This window comes from Mastomys coucha, unplaced genomic scaffold (genome assembly GCF_008632895.1).
Source record: "Mastomys coucha isolate ucsf_1 unplaced genomic scaffold, UCSF_Mcou_1 pScaffold22, whole genome shotgun sequence".
Taxonomy (NCBI): Eukaryota; Metazoa; Chordata; class Mammalia; order Rodentia; family Muridae; genus Mastomys; species Mastomys coucha.
In genome coordinates this window covers 64,671,948-64,691,052 of record NW_022196905.1, presented here as the reverse complement: position 1 = coordinate 64,691,052, position 19,105 = coordinate 64,671,948, and the positions used below count along the sequence as shown (strand labels likewise).

The window sequence follows — 19,105 nt, the reverse complement described above, 5'->3', positions numbered from 1 at the left end:
AATAATAGCCACAGTAGACTGCAAGAGACACACCTGTCACAACCTCGACTTCTTAACAGTATACAAACACATGAACTAAGATCAAGATGGTGGACCTCAGGGCATACTTGGAGATGTTAGGAAAAGAACTTGTTAGAGTAAAATCTGCCAAAGTACAGAAAACAATCGGTCCCATTCTTCTAAGACAATAAACTCACCAAGGGTGACAATTTCTAGGTAAATCCCTTCTGAGCATGAGAAGGGGACACAAAGAAAGCCTTGACACCAGAAGATAAGTCATCTCCTGGACAAAAGACTTATCTTTCAATTCTGATAACTTGAGTTTATGTTCGCTTAATGGGTTGTGCATCTTTTCTTATTACAATGTTACATTGCTGCAGCAGTATTTCATCAATTTCTATCTACTTTTTTCCCAACTGTAAATAAAGTCCCTTAGCTTCTGTTGATATACACGGAGTACACCTTGACATAGGAAATGGTTGATGAGGGAAACTTCTTTAGAGAAATATCTACTTTAACAAACGAAGATGGGAAAGTGTACTGTTACTATTTTGTAAATTTGAAGTTGATTGAGACAAAACAATTATCAGGGAGCTAAAATCATTGGCATTGTAGGATTATCTATCCACAAGTTTATATTTTGAAGCTCTAACTCCAGAATATAACTGTATCAAGTATGAAATCTTTATGGAGGTAATAGAGTTCAAGCAAGATTTTTTTGGGAAGATCCCTAATTCAAATGAGTGGTATCCTAGTGAAGGGAGAAATTTGGACACACAAACATATAGAAAGACTGTGAACAGACTTGGAGATGTCAGCATTGTACACAAAGATGGAAGGCTTGAATAAACCATCCTTTCTCTCAACTCTTAGAAGAAGCCAGCACCACCAAGATACTGATGATTCCAAGCCCCAAGTTATGAGCTAATAAAATTCTGTTGTGGAAGTGATCCAGTTTGTGGATCTTTGTTCTGGTAGCCCTGTAACCTCCTAGTAGCATGAGGAAGTTAAAATTAGTGGATTTTTTTTGCAGTAGATAGACTAGAAGTTTAATCCTCATATCAGAATAAAGAAACTATAGCTAGGCTTTAGTCTCTTGGTAGAAGTAGACTACACAACTGATGAAGTGTCCATGCCCAGCCACAATACCACAAACAATGAATCAAAATCCTATTAAGCTCAGATAGAACACAACAGGGGGTGAAATGACAAAAAACAACTTGGTTCCAACAGTTATTATTAATTAAGGCATTAAATAGAAACCAGGAACCTACCAAGTTTTTTAATACATTAATTAAACACAATATGTGGTTTTTGAGAATAAATGCAATATGTATTCTCTTTGACCTACTTTAAAAAAGAACAAATAAAAGCTAGAAAGATTTACCAGTGGTTGGAGCATGGCTGCTTCAGCTAAATTCTAGTCTCTGATGATTCAACACTATTTTCTGCCTTTTACAGACACCAGACATGCATGTAATGCATAATACATATGTAGGCAAAATACCATTACATATAAAATATTTTAAATTTAAATAATAGATACTGAGATCTGATACTTTGGGTTTTCCTATATTGGTATTTATAGAATTAGCTTGTTAATATGTATAGCTTATAGGCCTGAGGCAACAACTAAATATGGCAATGTAAGTGGAGTAACAAGTGAACTTGGAGCTATAGTATAGTCTGATGCATGCATATATATATATATATATATACATATATACATATACATATACACATACACATATATATATGTGTGTGTATGAATACATATATATGGTTATATGGTTATATAGTTATAGATAGTTATAGATAATATAATGCTAGAATATCTATAAACATTACTTAAAATGATATAGTATGTACCAGTTTGCAATCCCACCAGCAATGCAGTAATGTTCCTCTTTCTCCACAACCTCTCCAGCATCTGCTGTCACCTGAGCTTTTTATCCTAGCCATTCTGACTGGTGTGAGGTGGAATCTCAGGGTTGTTTTGATTTGCATTTCCCTGATGGCTAAGGATGTTGAACATTTCTTTAGGTGCTTCTCAGCCATTTGGTGTTCATCAATTGAGAATTCTTTGTTTAGCTCTGTACCCCATTTTTTAATAGGGTTATTTGGTTCTCTGGTGTCTAACTTCTTGAGTTCTTTGTAGACATTGGATATTAGCCCTCTATCAGATATAGGGCGGGGTGGCAGGCATGGGGAAGTGGGAGCCAACAGGGATTTGTTTTTGTTTGTTTCTTTGTTTTTTGGAGGGGAAACTGGGAATGGAGAAATTTACATGTAAATAAAGAAAATATCTAAAAAAAAAAAATTTTAATTTCAAAAGATAATGAAAAATCCAAAAAAAAAAAAAATGATATAGTATGTACGGCTTACTCACAAGATGTGTACACACCTATATACACACACTGAGTCTCACTGTGTGAATGAGCTACCCATTTATCTGCTGAAGTTCTCACAGAATCTTAAACTCGTGAGGCCCTGAGCTTACTTCTGGTAGATGCCAGAGGACTATGTAGTGTAAAGTAATAAAAAGGACAGCATTGGTAGAGTAAAAAGAGGAAGACAGAGGAGTGGGAGGTGTTCTTGGGAAGTTAAGTACTCCACTAAATGTCTTCACACAATTAAATCCTTCTATGCCTGCCATTGTTTAAGAAAAAAACAAACACAGTTTTTAGCCCCCACATGTATAGGCCTTGGAGAGAGCTAGTGTGTGCAACCATCTGGATGGTGTTTGCATAAGACACTGAATACATCTGGTCACTAATAGCAATAATTACTCTTTGCGTAAAAGCCATCATTTAGATAAAAGAAACACTGCAGCTGACAACTGTGAGTCAGGTAAGTGCATTCTGCACATATTAATATTACTTTTACAACCATTTACTGGGCAATCAGTTAGTTTGAGAGAGGCTGGGGAAATGCAGATTTTTATATTTTCAACAATTTAAGAATCTGGTTTATATAAACAGTTTAATCAGCTCCAAGACACCAAAAGTTAAAATGTCACCAAGGAGTTGCAAACCCAGGAATCTTAGCGAGATTAAATTGTAATGGGGTATGGGGTGAGAGTTTTCTTCTAGGTTACAGAGAAAGCAGTCATCTTCATGGATGAAATTTCAGAGGGGCTATCTAGATAAAGAAGTAAAATGTGAAATGGGGGGAAATCTGAACACAGACACATATAGTGAGACTATGCAAAGAAAATGGGATGACAGCCATTTTACACAAGGGGAGAGGACTCAATCAGTGCCATCTTTAGATAGAAAGGAGAGGCCTTTCACTAAGACAGTAGAGTTGCATAATGCTGCCCCATTATGTTACAATTTCCAGGAGACATTCTTCTTTCAATATAGTGCATAGTTGAGTTTGAAATTTCTTAGAGATTCTTAGAAAAACAACTAGAGATTCTTGGATTCCAGATAGTGAGTTAAAACCAATTTTGTTTGGACTTTGAAGTCACAGATTTGGCGGCGGGGGTGGGGTGTGGTGGGGTGGGGTGGGGTGGGGCTTCTAGTTTGTTCTGTAGGAAAGATAAAATGATACTGATAAATATGTAAAAAGATTGAGAAGAAAATTAGCCAATGATTGACAGAGAGTGAGGGAAGCTGTTAATTTAGATTGAAACAATTATTTATAACCTGCAAAGTTGGTTAAATAGTAGAGGTAAGAAGCAACAGATTAGGTCCAGGGATGAATATGTCTTGCAGTTTGTGATAATTTATTAAGATGCTTATGGTTTTGTTATCACCTGGGACAAGAGGATTTTCTGGTTTGGAGGAAAAACAAATGACACAAAATATGTAGTGTGTAAGGTAGAAAGGAAGAACATTCAGATTCAGGTACTGGGTACCCAAATAAAAATTTTCCCTGAAACTTGCTGGATTGGGGGTTTTAGATCCTTACTGTTGTTCAATTCCATGAGCAGGTCAAACCTGGAATAAGTATTACAGCACATGCTAGAGATAAACCCTGACGCCAGATCCAGTCATCATTAAGTCATTCAATGAAAATGAGCAGAGGGTGCCAATGGCTGTCGTAACTATGTACATAGTTGCTTAAGTAAGAAGCATGGGTACGAGCCTTGCTCAGGATGACTGTGAATGTGTAGGGATAAGGAAGAGGAAACCCAGGTTGTAAGAAGATTGGAACTCAAAGAGAAAGCCAAGGTGAAGAAATCAATGAAGGGAAAAGTCTGATGATTTAAGCAAAAGAGAGTGCTGTGTCTGCAAATTGTTCCATAATAAGATTAAATGCTATTGTTAAGAGTTTAGCTTGGAGAGAAGAGAAGACTTTCTCAGAACAAAATGCAAATTGGAATGGAAAGAGAATTTTAAGGACTCAATATGTAACACGGAGGGACTTGCTCAGGAAATGAATGGTTTTGCCAACTTGTAGAGGATAGGAGGTTAATGGCAATAAAGTAAAGCACCAACTCCTATTTAAAAAAGATATCATAGATAGGATCAGAGGTGAGGAGGAAACATCTGTCCCAACACCAGGAGTAACTGGGACCAGCAGGACCCAGGCATGCAGGAACTCCAGACCAGTGGCACAGGTTCCTTCCGGTCAGTTTGGGCCTGTGCCCTGAGCAGACCTTGGGTGCAAACTCTGCAGCGAGTCCCATAATACCCAGAGGAAGCTCTACTCCCAGGGACTCTAATGGGTGCAGGATCACAGGACCCCAGAATCACAGGATCACAGAGACAGCTTGACTCTGAGGAGTTCTGACAAAATGAAGATCACAGGAAGGACAGGACACAGTCAGATTTAGCCAGGGCAGGTAGCACTAGAGATAACCAGATGGCAGAAGGCAAGTATAAGAAAATGAGCAATAGAAACCAAAGTTACTTGGCATCATCAGAACCCAATTCTCCCACCATAGCAAGTCCTGGGCACACAATCACACCAGAAAAGCCAGATTCAGATCTAAAATCACTTCTCATGATGATGATACAGGATTTTAAGAAGGATATGAATAACTCCCTCAAAGAAATACAGGAGAACACAAGTAAACAACTAGAAACCCTTAAAGAAGAAACACAAAAATCCCTTAAAAAACTACAGGACAACACAATCAAACAGGTGAAGGAAACAAACAAAACCATCCAGGATCTAAAAATGGAGATAGAAACAATAAAGAAATCACAAAGGGTGACAACCCTGGAGTTAGAAAACCTAGGAAAGAGATCTGGAGTCAGATGCAAGCATCACCAGCAGAATACAAGAATCTCAGGGGCAGAAGACAGCATTGAAAACATTGACACAATAGTCAGAGAAAATGAAAAAAGCAAAAAGCTCCTAACCCCAAACATCCAGGAAATCCAGGACACAATGAGGAGACCAAACATAAGGATCATAGGTATAGAAGAGAATGAAGACTCCCAAGGTAATGGGCCAGTAAATATCTTTAACAAAATTATAGAAGAAAACTTCCCTAACCTAAAGAAAGAGATGCCCATGAACATACAAGAAGCCTACAGAACTCCAAATAGACTGGACCAGAAAAGAAATTCCTCCCGTCACATAATAATAAAAACACCAAATGCACTAAACAAAGAAAGAATTTTAAAACCAGTAACGGAAAAATGTCAAGTAACATATAAAGGCAGGCTTATCAGAATTACAACAGACTTCTCACCAGAAACTATTAAAGCTAGAAGATCCTGGGTTGATGTCATACAGACCCTATGAGAACACAAATGCCAGCCCAGGCTACTATACCCAGAAAAACTCTCAATTACCATAGATGGAGAAAACTAGATATTCCATGACAAAACCAAGTTTATACAATCTCTTTCCACAAATCCACCCCTACAAAGGATAACAGATAGAAAATTCCAACATAAGGAGCAAAACTACACCCTAGAAGAAGCAAGAAAATAATCTTTCAACAAACCCACACAAACATAATTCTACCTTTAACAACAAAAATATCAGGAAGTAACAATTACTTTTTCTTAATATCTCTTAATATGAAAATTAATATTACCAGCATATTCTAAACACTTGAAATTCAAAAGTATGAGGAATTAGAAATTTGTTGGCTATTATACAGTGGTCTCTCTAATATGGTAATTGGAGAAATAGGTCCAATATTATACAATCCATGTACACTTTCTGCTTGTTAGTACCTGACAGTGTCTTGCTGTGTACCACATAATAGTCTTGAAATCATGCTTCTCCTATCTCAGCCTCTCTATTAGTAGGATTGTTTATTTAATGTTTTTACACTATACTATGGTTTTCAGAACAGCTTACATATTTCAAAATTATTTATACAGCCAGGAGAAATGTAGACAATTAACTTGGGAGGTGGCTGGTAAGAGAACAACAAAGAGTGAGACTGAATGCTTTGCTTGTTTGTAACTATTGTATCACTTTTGAAGAAGAGGACTTTACAAGTTACTCTTTCTCTGAGATGAATGCTTTTCCAAATTATCACAATGAACCAGATTCTTACCCTCACCTAATGTCTGTGCCACACTCCAAGCAGAACCATTGTTCATTGAAAGTTGGTGAATGATTTCATGGACAGACCATCTTAATACATACACTATTTCTTAAATGAATGTAACCTGCTCTCTGTGGGATGAGAATGAATACAATCACTCAAGTCAAATATCTTTGACCATAACAGGAAATCTGTATCCCAAAATCATGCCTACAATTCATTCCTTGTAGCAGCAGAACTGTCAACTCTCAGCTTAGCTACCATGGAGGTAAAATCCTTTGGTGATGTGAGGGTCATTGAAGTACAGCCTTAATTCAATGAACTCCAATGTCTAAAAATTGTTCTTATTTTGGGTTTGTACCACAGTAAAAGCCAAGATTTTAAGCTCTACTAAAAACAAAACAAAAAGCAAACACAATGACTTTATCTATTTATGTTTATTTAAAAAAGCTAGTAGCAATGAATGTATTATTTTAAAATGTACAGTTAATATGTTTGGAGTTATTTAAAATTTATATTGAGAAAAACATGTAATTTCAGTATTTCTGTAGACAAGTATCTACATAATACTTTAAATTGATTGTTGTTTTATATCAAACATCTTTTATAAAACTCATTTTTATTATTACAATATTTTATAAATTTTAAAGAATATGACAAAATAAAAAAAAATGAAATGTAAAAAAATAAAGTAAAATAAGAAGATATAATAGTGGTGGCAGGGCTAGCCCTTGAAATAATGCATTTTGTCACACCAGAGGCCACTAAAGAGCAAAGGGCATAAGGATTGGTGTGCTGGGACCTGTAGCATGGTAGCCTAGTTACTCAGTATTATCCGAGTTCTGATGTCATTCTGTTAGAGCATTTACAGGATAAGGCACTACACCTTGGGTATAAAATCTGACTCAGAGTAGTTTTAAAATCTTGTGATTTCATATAACTTAAAAATAGCACTTCATATTGAATTTGACTATAGAAAAACTGATTTATTTTAAGAATGTTGTCTTAAAATTATGGAAAAGCTGGCTAAAGGGCCTGTGGGTACATCAATCCTGTCACTGCTAAAATTACTTATTAATATATGGGCCCATTCACAATGACTATTAACTGGCCTTATGAAAATGGATAAAGCCCTCAGTATCATCCTTTCAATTACTCATGCCTAAAGTAAGTACTTTACAGTCCTGAAGATGCCCAAGCATATGTTATATGGTAAGGACTTTCTGCTTAAGAATGATAAATGATAGCTATTCTTTCAAAAGGCTTTTATGAGAAACAGGCAGATTTTCATTTTTACAACTAGGAAATGTTACGTCAGAGGAATTAAAGTGAACAAGATTTAACAGATAGGCTGATCAACGAAATTTGATAGAAGCCAGACGAATGGAAATGCTGACTAGGGGGACAGCGACTGCTTAAGCTCTAAGTCTCTTGGTTCCTCATTCCAGATGTTGCCTGCTTCAGTGAGAAGCCTCCAGAGTCCTAGAAAACTATTCTCAGGGTCAGAACAGCAAATGGATATACATATGGAGCACTCAGTGTGTGCTTTTATAATTGGACAACTGTATCTCAGTTCTAATCATTAGTAGCCCCAGGAGTTAGAGGGCCAACCTCAGAAGGCAAGTTTCCAGTATCTAATGAAGCACAGTTTAGAGAACTGTGACTTAGAACATCCTCTGTACTCAATCTCATACTAATTACTTTATGAGAGATTCTCGCTCAGAAGTTAGGGACTGCTAAGCCATTTCAACAGATGAGAACACTTAAGCTCATCAAATTTGATTTTCTTTTCAAGGTCAAGCAATCTGTAAGCTGTGACAATGAAGCCCAACCTCTATCCTCTAGCTTCAGATGTCACAGAGTCTCTAGGATGGCAACAGCTTCTGGTGAAAGAATTATCAAATCCACCAGAGAAGACAGAGGAGAAGGAAAGAAGGGAGTAGATATATCAGACTGGAGATGAGTACCCTAACGAGAAAGAGGGTTCCATAGAGAGATTAGAATTCATGTAGTGGATGCTTAGTTAGTGTTTCTCTTTGAAAGGTCATTGTCTGCTCTTACACTAAAAGCTACACAGGCTTGGCTTGTATCTGAAGAGTAGAAGGCAGTGTTGTTTAACTTGGAAGGAGATATTTGCTGTTAAGTATATTTGGAAGGGACTAGAATTGATAAAAAGAGACTTGAGAGGCAAGATAACTGAACATTGGTTCTTATTCTGCTATTGCTTCTTGGTGGTCTTAAGAAAAATTGTACCTTTTTTTGTGTCTATTTTCTCTTCTTTTTCTATTTTTACTTGAAAATTTAATACATTTATATAATCTATCTTCATCATATCTACCCTTTACATGCCTTCCAACCCCATGCCTTCCTTTAAAATTTCATATATATTTATATGGATGTGGAATCATCTACTTAGGCATGAAGAATCTACTGATGGCTGTACTTCCAAACAAACCCAGAAGAAAACAAAACCAACCAAACAACCAACCAAACAACCACCAAGCAGCTAAGCAAACAATTAAAAACCCTGGTGAGCTTTTCTTTCCTTCAGCAGCCATCCACTACCAGGAGTTCTCAGCCAGGGGTAAGGTCTAGGGAGCCCCTCTTCACTGCATGGACTTTTTAACTGGCTTGATTGTGTCTGCTATGAATCCATGTGTGCAGCAGCCATAGCATGTCCAGAGAACAGCATTTCAAGTTGCAAAACAATGTGTGTTTAACTACATAATTGTCCAGTGTTATCTTTCTTGATGCAATTCCCACCATTAGAGGCTGCCAATGTTTTTTTTGTTTGTTTTTGTGTTTTTGTTTTTTTGAGACAGGGTTTCTCTGTGTATCCCTGGCCGTCCTGGAAATCCCTGGCCATCCTGAAGCCAATAATTTCTAAAATGCCTGAAGTGAAGCTCTAAACTGCGACTTTGACCTTCATTATTACCAAATATATAACTACACATTGTTTTCCAGCAAAATATTGATATTAAACTCCATAGACTCCCTTTGCTTTTCAAACGGCTTATCAAGGTGATTCCAAAGCTTTAAGTAAGTCACAATTTGGTTACATTTTCTTTTGTAAAAGTAGAAGTAAAATTTGAAATATAGCTTAAAATTTTAATTATAAGGCCTCCAGTACATAAAGAGTAATAATAGACCTCTATAAATGTTTAAAATATCCTTATGACTTAGTAACCAAGCAAAATAAAATGAAAGAGTCCTTATGGTGTAAAACATTGCTGATCTAAGACAAAGATAATATTATCTTTCTACTTGAGTCATAAACATAAATTAGAGATAGCCCAAATAAATAAAGATATATCATATTCATGAGTTGCAAAGCTGTATAATTTTATGATGTCAATTCTTCCCATATTAATCAGCTGACTCAGCACTTCTCCATAGTAGACTTTCTTGTGATAGATGGGACAAATTAGTTTTAAATCTTATAGGAACCTGAGAAGAATGTTAAATTTCAAACAACTTGAAATGTAAATATAAGAACAAAGAGACCTATGTACTTTGCATTCATGACTTGGCCAGGAGCCACCTGAATTAAAAGAAGGTGACCCTGTGTAGGGATAAAAACATAGCCATGTGTACCACATCTGAGTGTATAAAATCCCCCTATATATTTGATCAATGTTATCAGCACAATTCAATGATGAAAATTTATTTTCAACAAATGATCCCCGAATAAACTAGAGAACTCCAGAGAAAATTCAACCCCACCTGTAGCTCTTGCAAAATGTCTCAAAATAGTTTAGTATGAATCAGACTTAAATATAGACACAAAAATATAAAAAATGAAGGAAGTAAAAATACTATGATTTTTCTCAAAAGTATTTCATATTTTCCAGTTTCTTCAAGATCTGTTTTGTTTTCTTTCATAATTAAGTTTACACAACACTCAAAATCTACTCCAGTTCTGTCCTGTTAGCTTTGAGATAATCATGCCATTAACTCAAATGAATATAGCTTTAAATCTATTTACTTTGTTTATTTTTTGATAGACCAGAAAGAACTTCTCACTTACACTTGAGGGGAAAGTTGTCAATATTAAGCTCACATAGACCCCAATATTTTTTCTATCAAAAGATATTAACTTTAACTACATATATAAGCAGTTCTCCACTTTACTTCTCTCACTTCACTTACTTGTAGAAAAATGATATAAAGCAGTGACATAAAACAAGGCAATGGGAAAGTATTTACCGTAGTCCATAGAGAACAGTTCCATCAGGATGCAGCCTGATCATTCGGTTTTTCACTGTGACCCCATGCACAAATGATTTCTTGTCATTGAGAAAGTAGGTGTCTGGTACCCAGAGTTGGTCAGCTACTCTGTTGTCAAGGGTCAGATTTAATGGGATTCCAGAATATGAAAGCCTCTTGTCCTTCCAAGACTGCTGGAAATACATGGTGAGTGTATAATCCTGTGAAAAAAGAAACCAAATAGGAATTTTACCATCACCGACATTTCAGGACCTTTGTTGAGAATCCAAGTACATGGGGTCAGCAAGAAAGCTCAGAGGGTAAGAATGCTTGCAGCACAAACCTGAAAGGCTGTGTTCATTTTCTGAAACTCACATAAAGATGCAAAATGAGAACAAACTTCATAAAGTTATCTTTTAACCTACATATATGTGCTATAGGACACATGTTCCCTCATACAACATCATATCCATGAACGTCAATAAGAAATGACATAATAACTCCTATAAAAGGAGTCTATGCATATGGTATTGTGGATGTTTAGAGTCCCTTCCCATGTTCCCCAAAAGATACTTTTGAATACTTTGAGATTTATAGCTCCAAGCACAGAGTAACATATATGTTAAAAGTCCTAAGGAGTGCCTGAATGGCTATAAACAATTCAACAATACAGAGGAAATATATATGTATATACGTATACATGTATATATATATATATATATATATATACATATATATATATATATATATACATATATATTTGTGTGTGTATGTATGTGTTTGTATTTGATTTTAAGGTTGAAATTTATGGCAATAATTTCATGGGGAAATTCCAAAGGGAAAACCTTGCAAGACACCCAACAAAAATATTCACCCTGGATGTCATGCTTCAAATAGAATGTTTTCAAATTGCACCCTTTTGAGTGACTAGTGCTCTATTTAACTCCTGAATGTTACCAATTGCCTTTCTCTAGTTATTCACAGTGACTTACAACTTGGTGTGTGTGTTCTGAAGACCTGTTATAATTCATATATAGATGAAGATAACTATGTAGCCTGAAGACTGATGTCAGTGGTATAAATGATCAATTTTCTTTCTTACATTATCATTGTTTCATATAAAGAATGGATTTGGGTTGCTACTTAATGCCATGCTTTCCTGCATTCTGTAAAAGCTTATAGTGAGAACATCTGACTATACTTTTCTCTGGCAAAAAGTGACAGAAATATCTGGCATCAGTATGTGTAGAACCGTCTAGGAAAAGGATGGTTATCACTACCATAGTTCATTAGAGTTTTAAAGAACTCTAACATGAACGTATAACTGACTATTATTACAAAATCAGTTTAGAACAGTAGAATCATGAAGTGTTTCAGGTGTAAATTCTAACATAATAAAAGTTAGTGACTGTGAATACTTTACCAATGACCAACCTACTGTACAAAATGAGTACTGGCCTTGGTAGTGAAATGGAAGGTTACTGATTTGAATGACAAGGCTTATATCTGGTCATCCCCTGTAGAGCTCCCAACATATAATTGCATATTTTTGAAAAAATACTGAATCTTAAGACAATACTGACCCCAGATAAGCAATTTCATCACATTTAAACAATATACTCAGGCTTACTGTCACGATTTACTCAGAAACAATCTTGCATTTGTTCAGAGGCATTCTTCCTTGTGCAAAGGCAATAATTTCTACTCTTCGATTCTAGTCATACACAGAAGTTTTGAACAGCCTGAAACAGAAGCTTACCTTCATATGCAGATGAAATCATTCTCCACCCCCCTTTCCACATATAGTGTCCTGACTTCAATAAGTCTCTCCAATAAGTAAGACTTTAGGGTACACTATTAGAATATAAAAAGGCATAATCTTGAGAATTAAGAGAATAGATTTCAAATGTTTTCACCATGAAAGTGCAAGTATGTGAGGTAATCTTTATGTTAATTACTGTTTTTTTTAAAGATTTATTTTATTTATTTTATGTGTATGAGTACACTGTAGCTGTACAGATGGCCGTGAGCTATCATGTGTGTGACTGCTGGGAATTTAACTCAGGACCTCTGCCAACCCCACTTGCTCCAGCGTAATTCACTGTAGCTGTATTCAGACGCACCAGAAGAGGGCATCAGATCTCATTACGGGTGGTTGTGAGCCACCAGGTGGTTGCTGGGATCCGAACTCAGGACCTTCAGAAAAGCAGTCAGTGCTCTTACCTGCTGAGCCATCTTGCCAGCCCATTAATTACTGTTTATCTACCTAAAATATATACATTTTGAAAAACATGTCATTCATGAAAAGTATATATAACATTTATCAGTTAACATATTAGTGTTGAATGTTGCAATTAAAGTATATCTGGATAAGTAAACATCAAGGAGTTAAGAGAGTAAAGTAATGTTACTATGAAGGATATAAATGGGTAACCTTCAGAAAGGTGGATGTGTGTGTGTGTGTGTCCATGTGTGAGTATGTGAGTGTGTGCATGAGTACATATGTATGTATTTCTGGGTCCTCCCCTTTCCATCTTTGGAGGCTCTTTTATTTTCAGTAGAGAAACAAGGAATTATATGTATCTAAAGAGAGTTATGCTATACATAACTCAGTCTGTTTAAATAAGTATTGAATGAAAAATTTTATTGTATTTCTAAGTTGGGCAATGACATCCCCAATTGGTAGTAAGAAATAATTTAAGGAAAACCCTGTGTACTGATATACTACATTGATGAATGGTTGGAACAAGTCCTTTTTAAATCTTTCATTTTTAAATATTTCTCAAGTTTGTAGCCTGAGTTTTGGCCTCATATTATGATAAAAAGAAATATCAATAAGTCATATTAATTACCTAAATAAAGCCCTTTTGGAGACAATGATCATATTAACATGATGAACCATATGGAAATACCTAGTTATCTACTTATCTTCCCTCTCTATGATGTGGCACACAAGACGATAACCATTTCTCCAAGCTGAGATCTGGTTCCCAGACTCTCTTCTATCCATTACTTTTTGTTCACACAGTGACCTTGGGTGATTGGCTAGTTACTTGCTCAAAGAAGCTCTGGGTTACTCATGAGAAATTATTTACTATAGGCTTATTGTACATACTCTATTCTTCTCATCCACTTATAAAATGTCACCAGCCACATACACCTAGAATGAAACCTCCAACCATATCTGGACATATATGTTACTTTTAGATGAAAATGATGCAGAAGAATGCTGTACTTTGTTCTACCACACATTTTTTTTCTTATTAAGTTTTTGGTAGTTCAAAGTGGAAGTGCTCTACAGGTTTTGAAATTTCAGAAAGAAAATCTTGCTTTTGGCCCAGAACCCTGAAGGAATTCTACATTCAGGTCTGAATCTGGCAGCATTACATTCAATCATCTGGCTGTGTGAGCTATGCATGCTACTCCTCAGGGGAAGTGTGATATTGATAGAAACTACAGGCCAAAGGGGATTCTCTGACACTGAGTAAATTAATGGAATTAGTGGGTGTGAGATTGCTAATGAAATTGGTCAAGCTAATTCAGGCATAAGAGAATTTGATTCATTGAAAGGGAGAGCATATCAAATCAGGAACACTCAATGAATGTTCACGGAAGATATTGTATTAAATAAAACTTTTTTCCTTTCTGAGCAATAAAATACACATTTCAATTTAGATCCGTAGTTTTAAAGTCATGAAGATTTTGCTTTTTATAATATATTTTTGGTAACATCTGGTGAGACGTCTGTCTGTCTTTGACAAGTGGGTGGTGGTATTAGCCTCTGTGAGGAGATGGCAGACTTTGTATAAATGCATTTCTATGTACGTCACAGCTCCCACCACAAAGAATTGGCTGCTTCAAAATATTCATAGTTGAAAAACTCTGGCACGTCATTAAGATTGAGAAACTCTGCCTTCAATGAAACAGCTTTCCTTTTAACATCGTTAAACACTTCAGAGTCTTGCATTACTGTTACAGAAATATTTGAGTTTTTAACATATTGTTAAATATTTTTTCAAAGAATCCTAATAAAAGATGGGTAGTAATTTGCTCTTTTGCTATAGTGGGGTATAGCAGTTACTTGAAGGTATTATTAAAGGGCTTCTCAGGGATCTGGAAAAGTGGGAGTGGCTTTTTACTTGCCATGTTAGCAGCACATGTCTCAGACAACGTTAGTGGAGACAATATTGTGCTTTAACATCTAATAATATTGGATCCAGAAGGATTTCAGAAACAATTCTTCCTCTTTAAACTGTTCTAACATAAAAGCTGTATCTTGGGAAAGAATCAAGGCTCTAGTTCAAACCATACTTCCATCTATTTTAATGCATGTGACAAGAGGTTCTAAGCAAAATCCCTGTTTCTTTATAAAACATTCATGGCAGTTTAGTAGAACTCTGAGATCTGTTCCTTCCAAAGCTATGTTTACTGACAGGTTGGTTATAATGAAGATCTACATGATTACCAACCACTGCAGCTCCTAGCAGTATTTTACCTAAAGCTTCAGCTGATAGAGTGTTTTCTACCAATAGCTCGTAACAAGACAGTGAGGTTTCCTACCTACAGTTCCAAAAAAAAAAACCCTGAGAGTGTCTTATCTATAGCTTCTTAGGATAGAGAGTTTGCTACCTACAGTCCTGCTGATGGAGAGTATGCTACCTACAGCCCTGATGACGGAAACTATCCCATCTATAGTCCTGCTGATAGAGAGTGTATTACCTACAGATGTTAGCATGATGGAGAGTATCCTACTCACAGTCCTACTGATCAACATTATACTGCCTACAGCTCCTAGCATAATGGAGAGTATCACAGCTAACGCTCTTGTTGATGGTGAGTATTCTATCTACAGCTCCAGCTGGTGAAGCATGGACAAACTCTGTATCACTTGGGTGTATGCTTCTCCAGCTTCAAGAGTAAAGGTTTGATAGCTAAGTAGGAGCATCTGTTTCACATACGTAGCATAAACACACACCTGACTCAAAAGAAAGAGATGGAATCTCTAAGGAATTTATTACATAGCAAAAGTCTATGTCACAAACTCAGTGAGATTGAGTTCAAAAGTCATGGCATATAATTAAGACTGCATTGTTGTAAACCAGGCCATAAAAGGTAAGCAAAGAAAGTTTAAAGGCAGAGGTCATGGTTTGTTAGATAATGGGTGAGAAAATGCACAATGGTTTTGTATTTCTTTCTACTTCTCTGGTTTGGTGTATCTTCAATGTATCTTCTGCTTATGGTCTCATTGTATCATATGTAATATTACACTCCCTTGGCTATACTGACTAAATTTTCTTATTTCACAATGAGAAAAATGATGTTTATGAGATCATGTGAATTTCATTATTTCAATATATATACATATGTATATATGTATATCAAATGGAAAATCAAATTATCTGACATTACAGTTAATTTACTTGTACAGTGGAAATACTATGAACAATCTGAGAACCACAGGTGTTAAATGACTTTCAAGTAAAGGCCACATATTTAGGATCATTGTGGCTTATTATCAGAGGACAACGGAGAGAACAGGCACACATAATTTGTATCAAGGCAATTTCCTTTGAACAAAAGAAAAGAAAACTACCTAGAAAAGTTACCTGGAGACCAGCTGGTAACCATCAGCACACTGTACAATGATAAGAAAAAAAGAGAGAAATCCACCACTTGTGTCCTATAGAAATGAATTTGGTGATTGTGTGATAAGTCAATTTAAACTATAGTAAAAGTGAACCACAAAAGACTTGATTCTAATGGAATCTCCCAGTTATGTGAATAGTTTGCCTAGCAGTAGGAAAGCACACCATATTAAAAGTGTTCACCTTTGTATCTTCTGTTTTTGTGTTAATTTCTAAGCTAATTTGTGTTAGTTTCTAAGCTAATTTATAAGATTTTCTAATTTGTCCTTTCACATTTTGAGTATTACTTCAAGTATTAATATATATCTCTATCTCTATCTATCTATCTATCTATCTATCTATCTATCTATCTATCTATCTATAATATTCTATCTATAGTATTTATTCCTTAGCTATATTTTGCTAACACTTTTAAAATATATGCATTCTCTATTACCATTCTTTAGAAACTGCCCATTCTTACTTATTAAAATTTATCAATAGTAGCCTACTCTGAGGATCACAGAACAAAATCACTTACCCCTCCCACCCCCAGGGGAATGTGGGACAGATTCTATTTTAAATCTGTAGTTTTAAAGTCATGGAAATTTTGTCCTTCAAAATACTTTTAGCAACATCTGAAGAGCATTCTGGTTGTGACAACAGGGTAGTGGTAAATGATGATGGTGGTGGTGGTGGTGGTGATGATGATGATGATGACAATATTATTATTTTGGTTATTATTAACAGCCCCATTTGAGTTCTACATCTGGCAGTCAGACATTTTGACAGATGTGTTCTATTGATTTTTGGAAATGTTTGGAATTAGTCAACTCAGTGAATAAAGAAAAGTGTTCTCCATAATGTGGCTAGTCCTATACCAAATGAAAATCATGTAAGAAAATCATATCTAATACACAGCAATACATATGTATATGTGGCACTGACATGACAGCTAAGTACATAATTCTGCTCCAGGGTAGTGAACTACACGTGTCTCTGTCTAGAACTTTGGGGTGATGGTACTGAAGGACTTTAGCATTTTTAACCTAATATCTATTGCACAAACCACAAATATTAATTTTCATTAAGACTTTAAAAATCTCCCTTAACCACTAGATCAGTAGTTCTCAACCTTCCTAATGTTGTAATCCTTTAATACAGTTCCTCATGTTGATGCGACTCCCAACCATGAAATTATTTCATTGTTACTTTATAACTGTAATTTTGCTACTGCTATGAATTGTAATGCAAATATCTGAGATGCAGAATATATAATATGTGACCTCTGTGAAAGGGCTGTTTGATCCCCAAAGGGGTATCAATCCCACAGATTGAGACCCGATGCACTAAATCAAATTTCTCAAAATGAGTGATAAAATTTATGCTCCATATGGTAACAGTTTACATGCCTTCTATTCTACAATTTAGGTGATAAGAAGCAGAAATAATTAAGGTTGTTCCTATAGTAAGACATATCAAAATATTAGATCTAAACCAAGGAATATACTCTTTAGAAACTTCTCTGTCAAATTTTCTTAGCTGATGTTGGTCTCTACTGACTATGTTGTAGTTTTGGATGGCCTTGCCTTCATCACTGATCATTGTTTGTCATGACTTCATAGAAAGAAATGCACCAAAGAACTTTTGGTGATTGTTCATAGTTCTGTGTAAGAGGATATAGATGACTAAGCCTGTTTGTTGAAATGTGAATTAAGTGGCATTATGTGTTTGAGTCACTTTTTATCAATACTATGTATACCAGTGTTAGCTAATCTTACTGCATTACAATTCTAAAACATTTGTTCACCCCCCCAATAACATTATTGAATATATAACTATAAAAATAATATTATTGAAGATTAATACACAAATTAAGATAATTAATATCCAGAATTTCTGTTCATTACCAATTTAAATGTTCCTTTCCTTTTGTTTTTGGGAGGTTTTGTTGTTGCATTGGGTTTTTGTTTATTTTTTGGAAAAAAAGTTGGGGGTAGGGAGAGGATCTTGAAATATGTTTGAATTTAAAAATTGTTTTAAATAATAAGAGTCTCACATATCTCACATTAGTTGATAAAAATGCTTTAACTTTTAGTTCAGTTCTGTCATCATCTTGTCTTTAACAGAATTTTCAGAATTGTGCCTGAGGACTTTTCTAGTCAATTTTCAGTGATTTGAGGAAAGCTAGAATGGTTCTAGGAAAGAATATAGCACATTTCTCTTTGTTCTCCAAAATTCATTTCTTCTTACTCCTCCCTCTCTAATTCCTGCCACAATATCTATAGCTATTCCTCCTATACAAGTAAAGTGTGCTTTAATACAAATTAAAAACATTCAAAGTATAACAATCAAATAGTAGAAATATTAAAACTTGTAAAATGTTGTCATGTTTTATCTCTATTACATCTTTAGTCATATATCTTTGGCATAAATCAAAGCATACTTTATTGTATAGTTGACTTACTATCAGATAGTAAAGCATTTGGTTGGACTTTGTACTCTGTTTCTGGAATGAAGCCTCAAAATCCTTCTAATGTTAAAATGTATAAGACTGACTTTATGATTGATTATACATGCTGGAGCCATTCAGCCTCATGCACCCTTTTGATATTGTGACATTACATTGACATGTACAATGGGGATAGGCTGCCTTTATAACTATTCTGGGATGCATGCAGCCTGTTAATACTGTTAAATGATTCAAAATGGACTTTCAGGTAGCTTTGTCAAGTAAGTTTCCCTTAGGGCCTCGGCCTTGTGAAGGTTCTGTGCCCCAGTGTAGGGGAATGCCAGGGCCAGAAAGTAGGAG

General features: G+C 35.5%; 1 protein-coding gene across 3 annotated transcripts in view; it reads right to left on the bottom strand.

Annotated features, from left to right (window-relative positions):
* The window catches only part of Gabrb1 (gamma-aminobutyric acid type A receptor beta1 subunit), a 432,240-nt gene that overhangs the window by 273,691 nt on the left and 139,444 nt on the right, over nt 1-19,105 (bottom strand). For all 3 annotated transcript variants that reach the window (XM_031342595.1, XM_031342596.1, XM_031342594.1), the window contains exon 4: nt 10,670-10,890. In XM_031342595.1, coding sequence (XP_031198455.1) covers nt 10,670-10,890 — 221 coding nt within the window. The remainder of the gene's footprint in view (nt 1-10,669; nt 10,891-19,105) is intronic.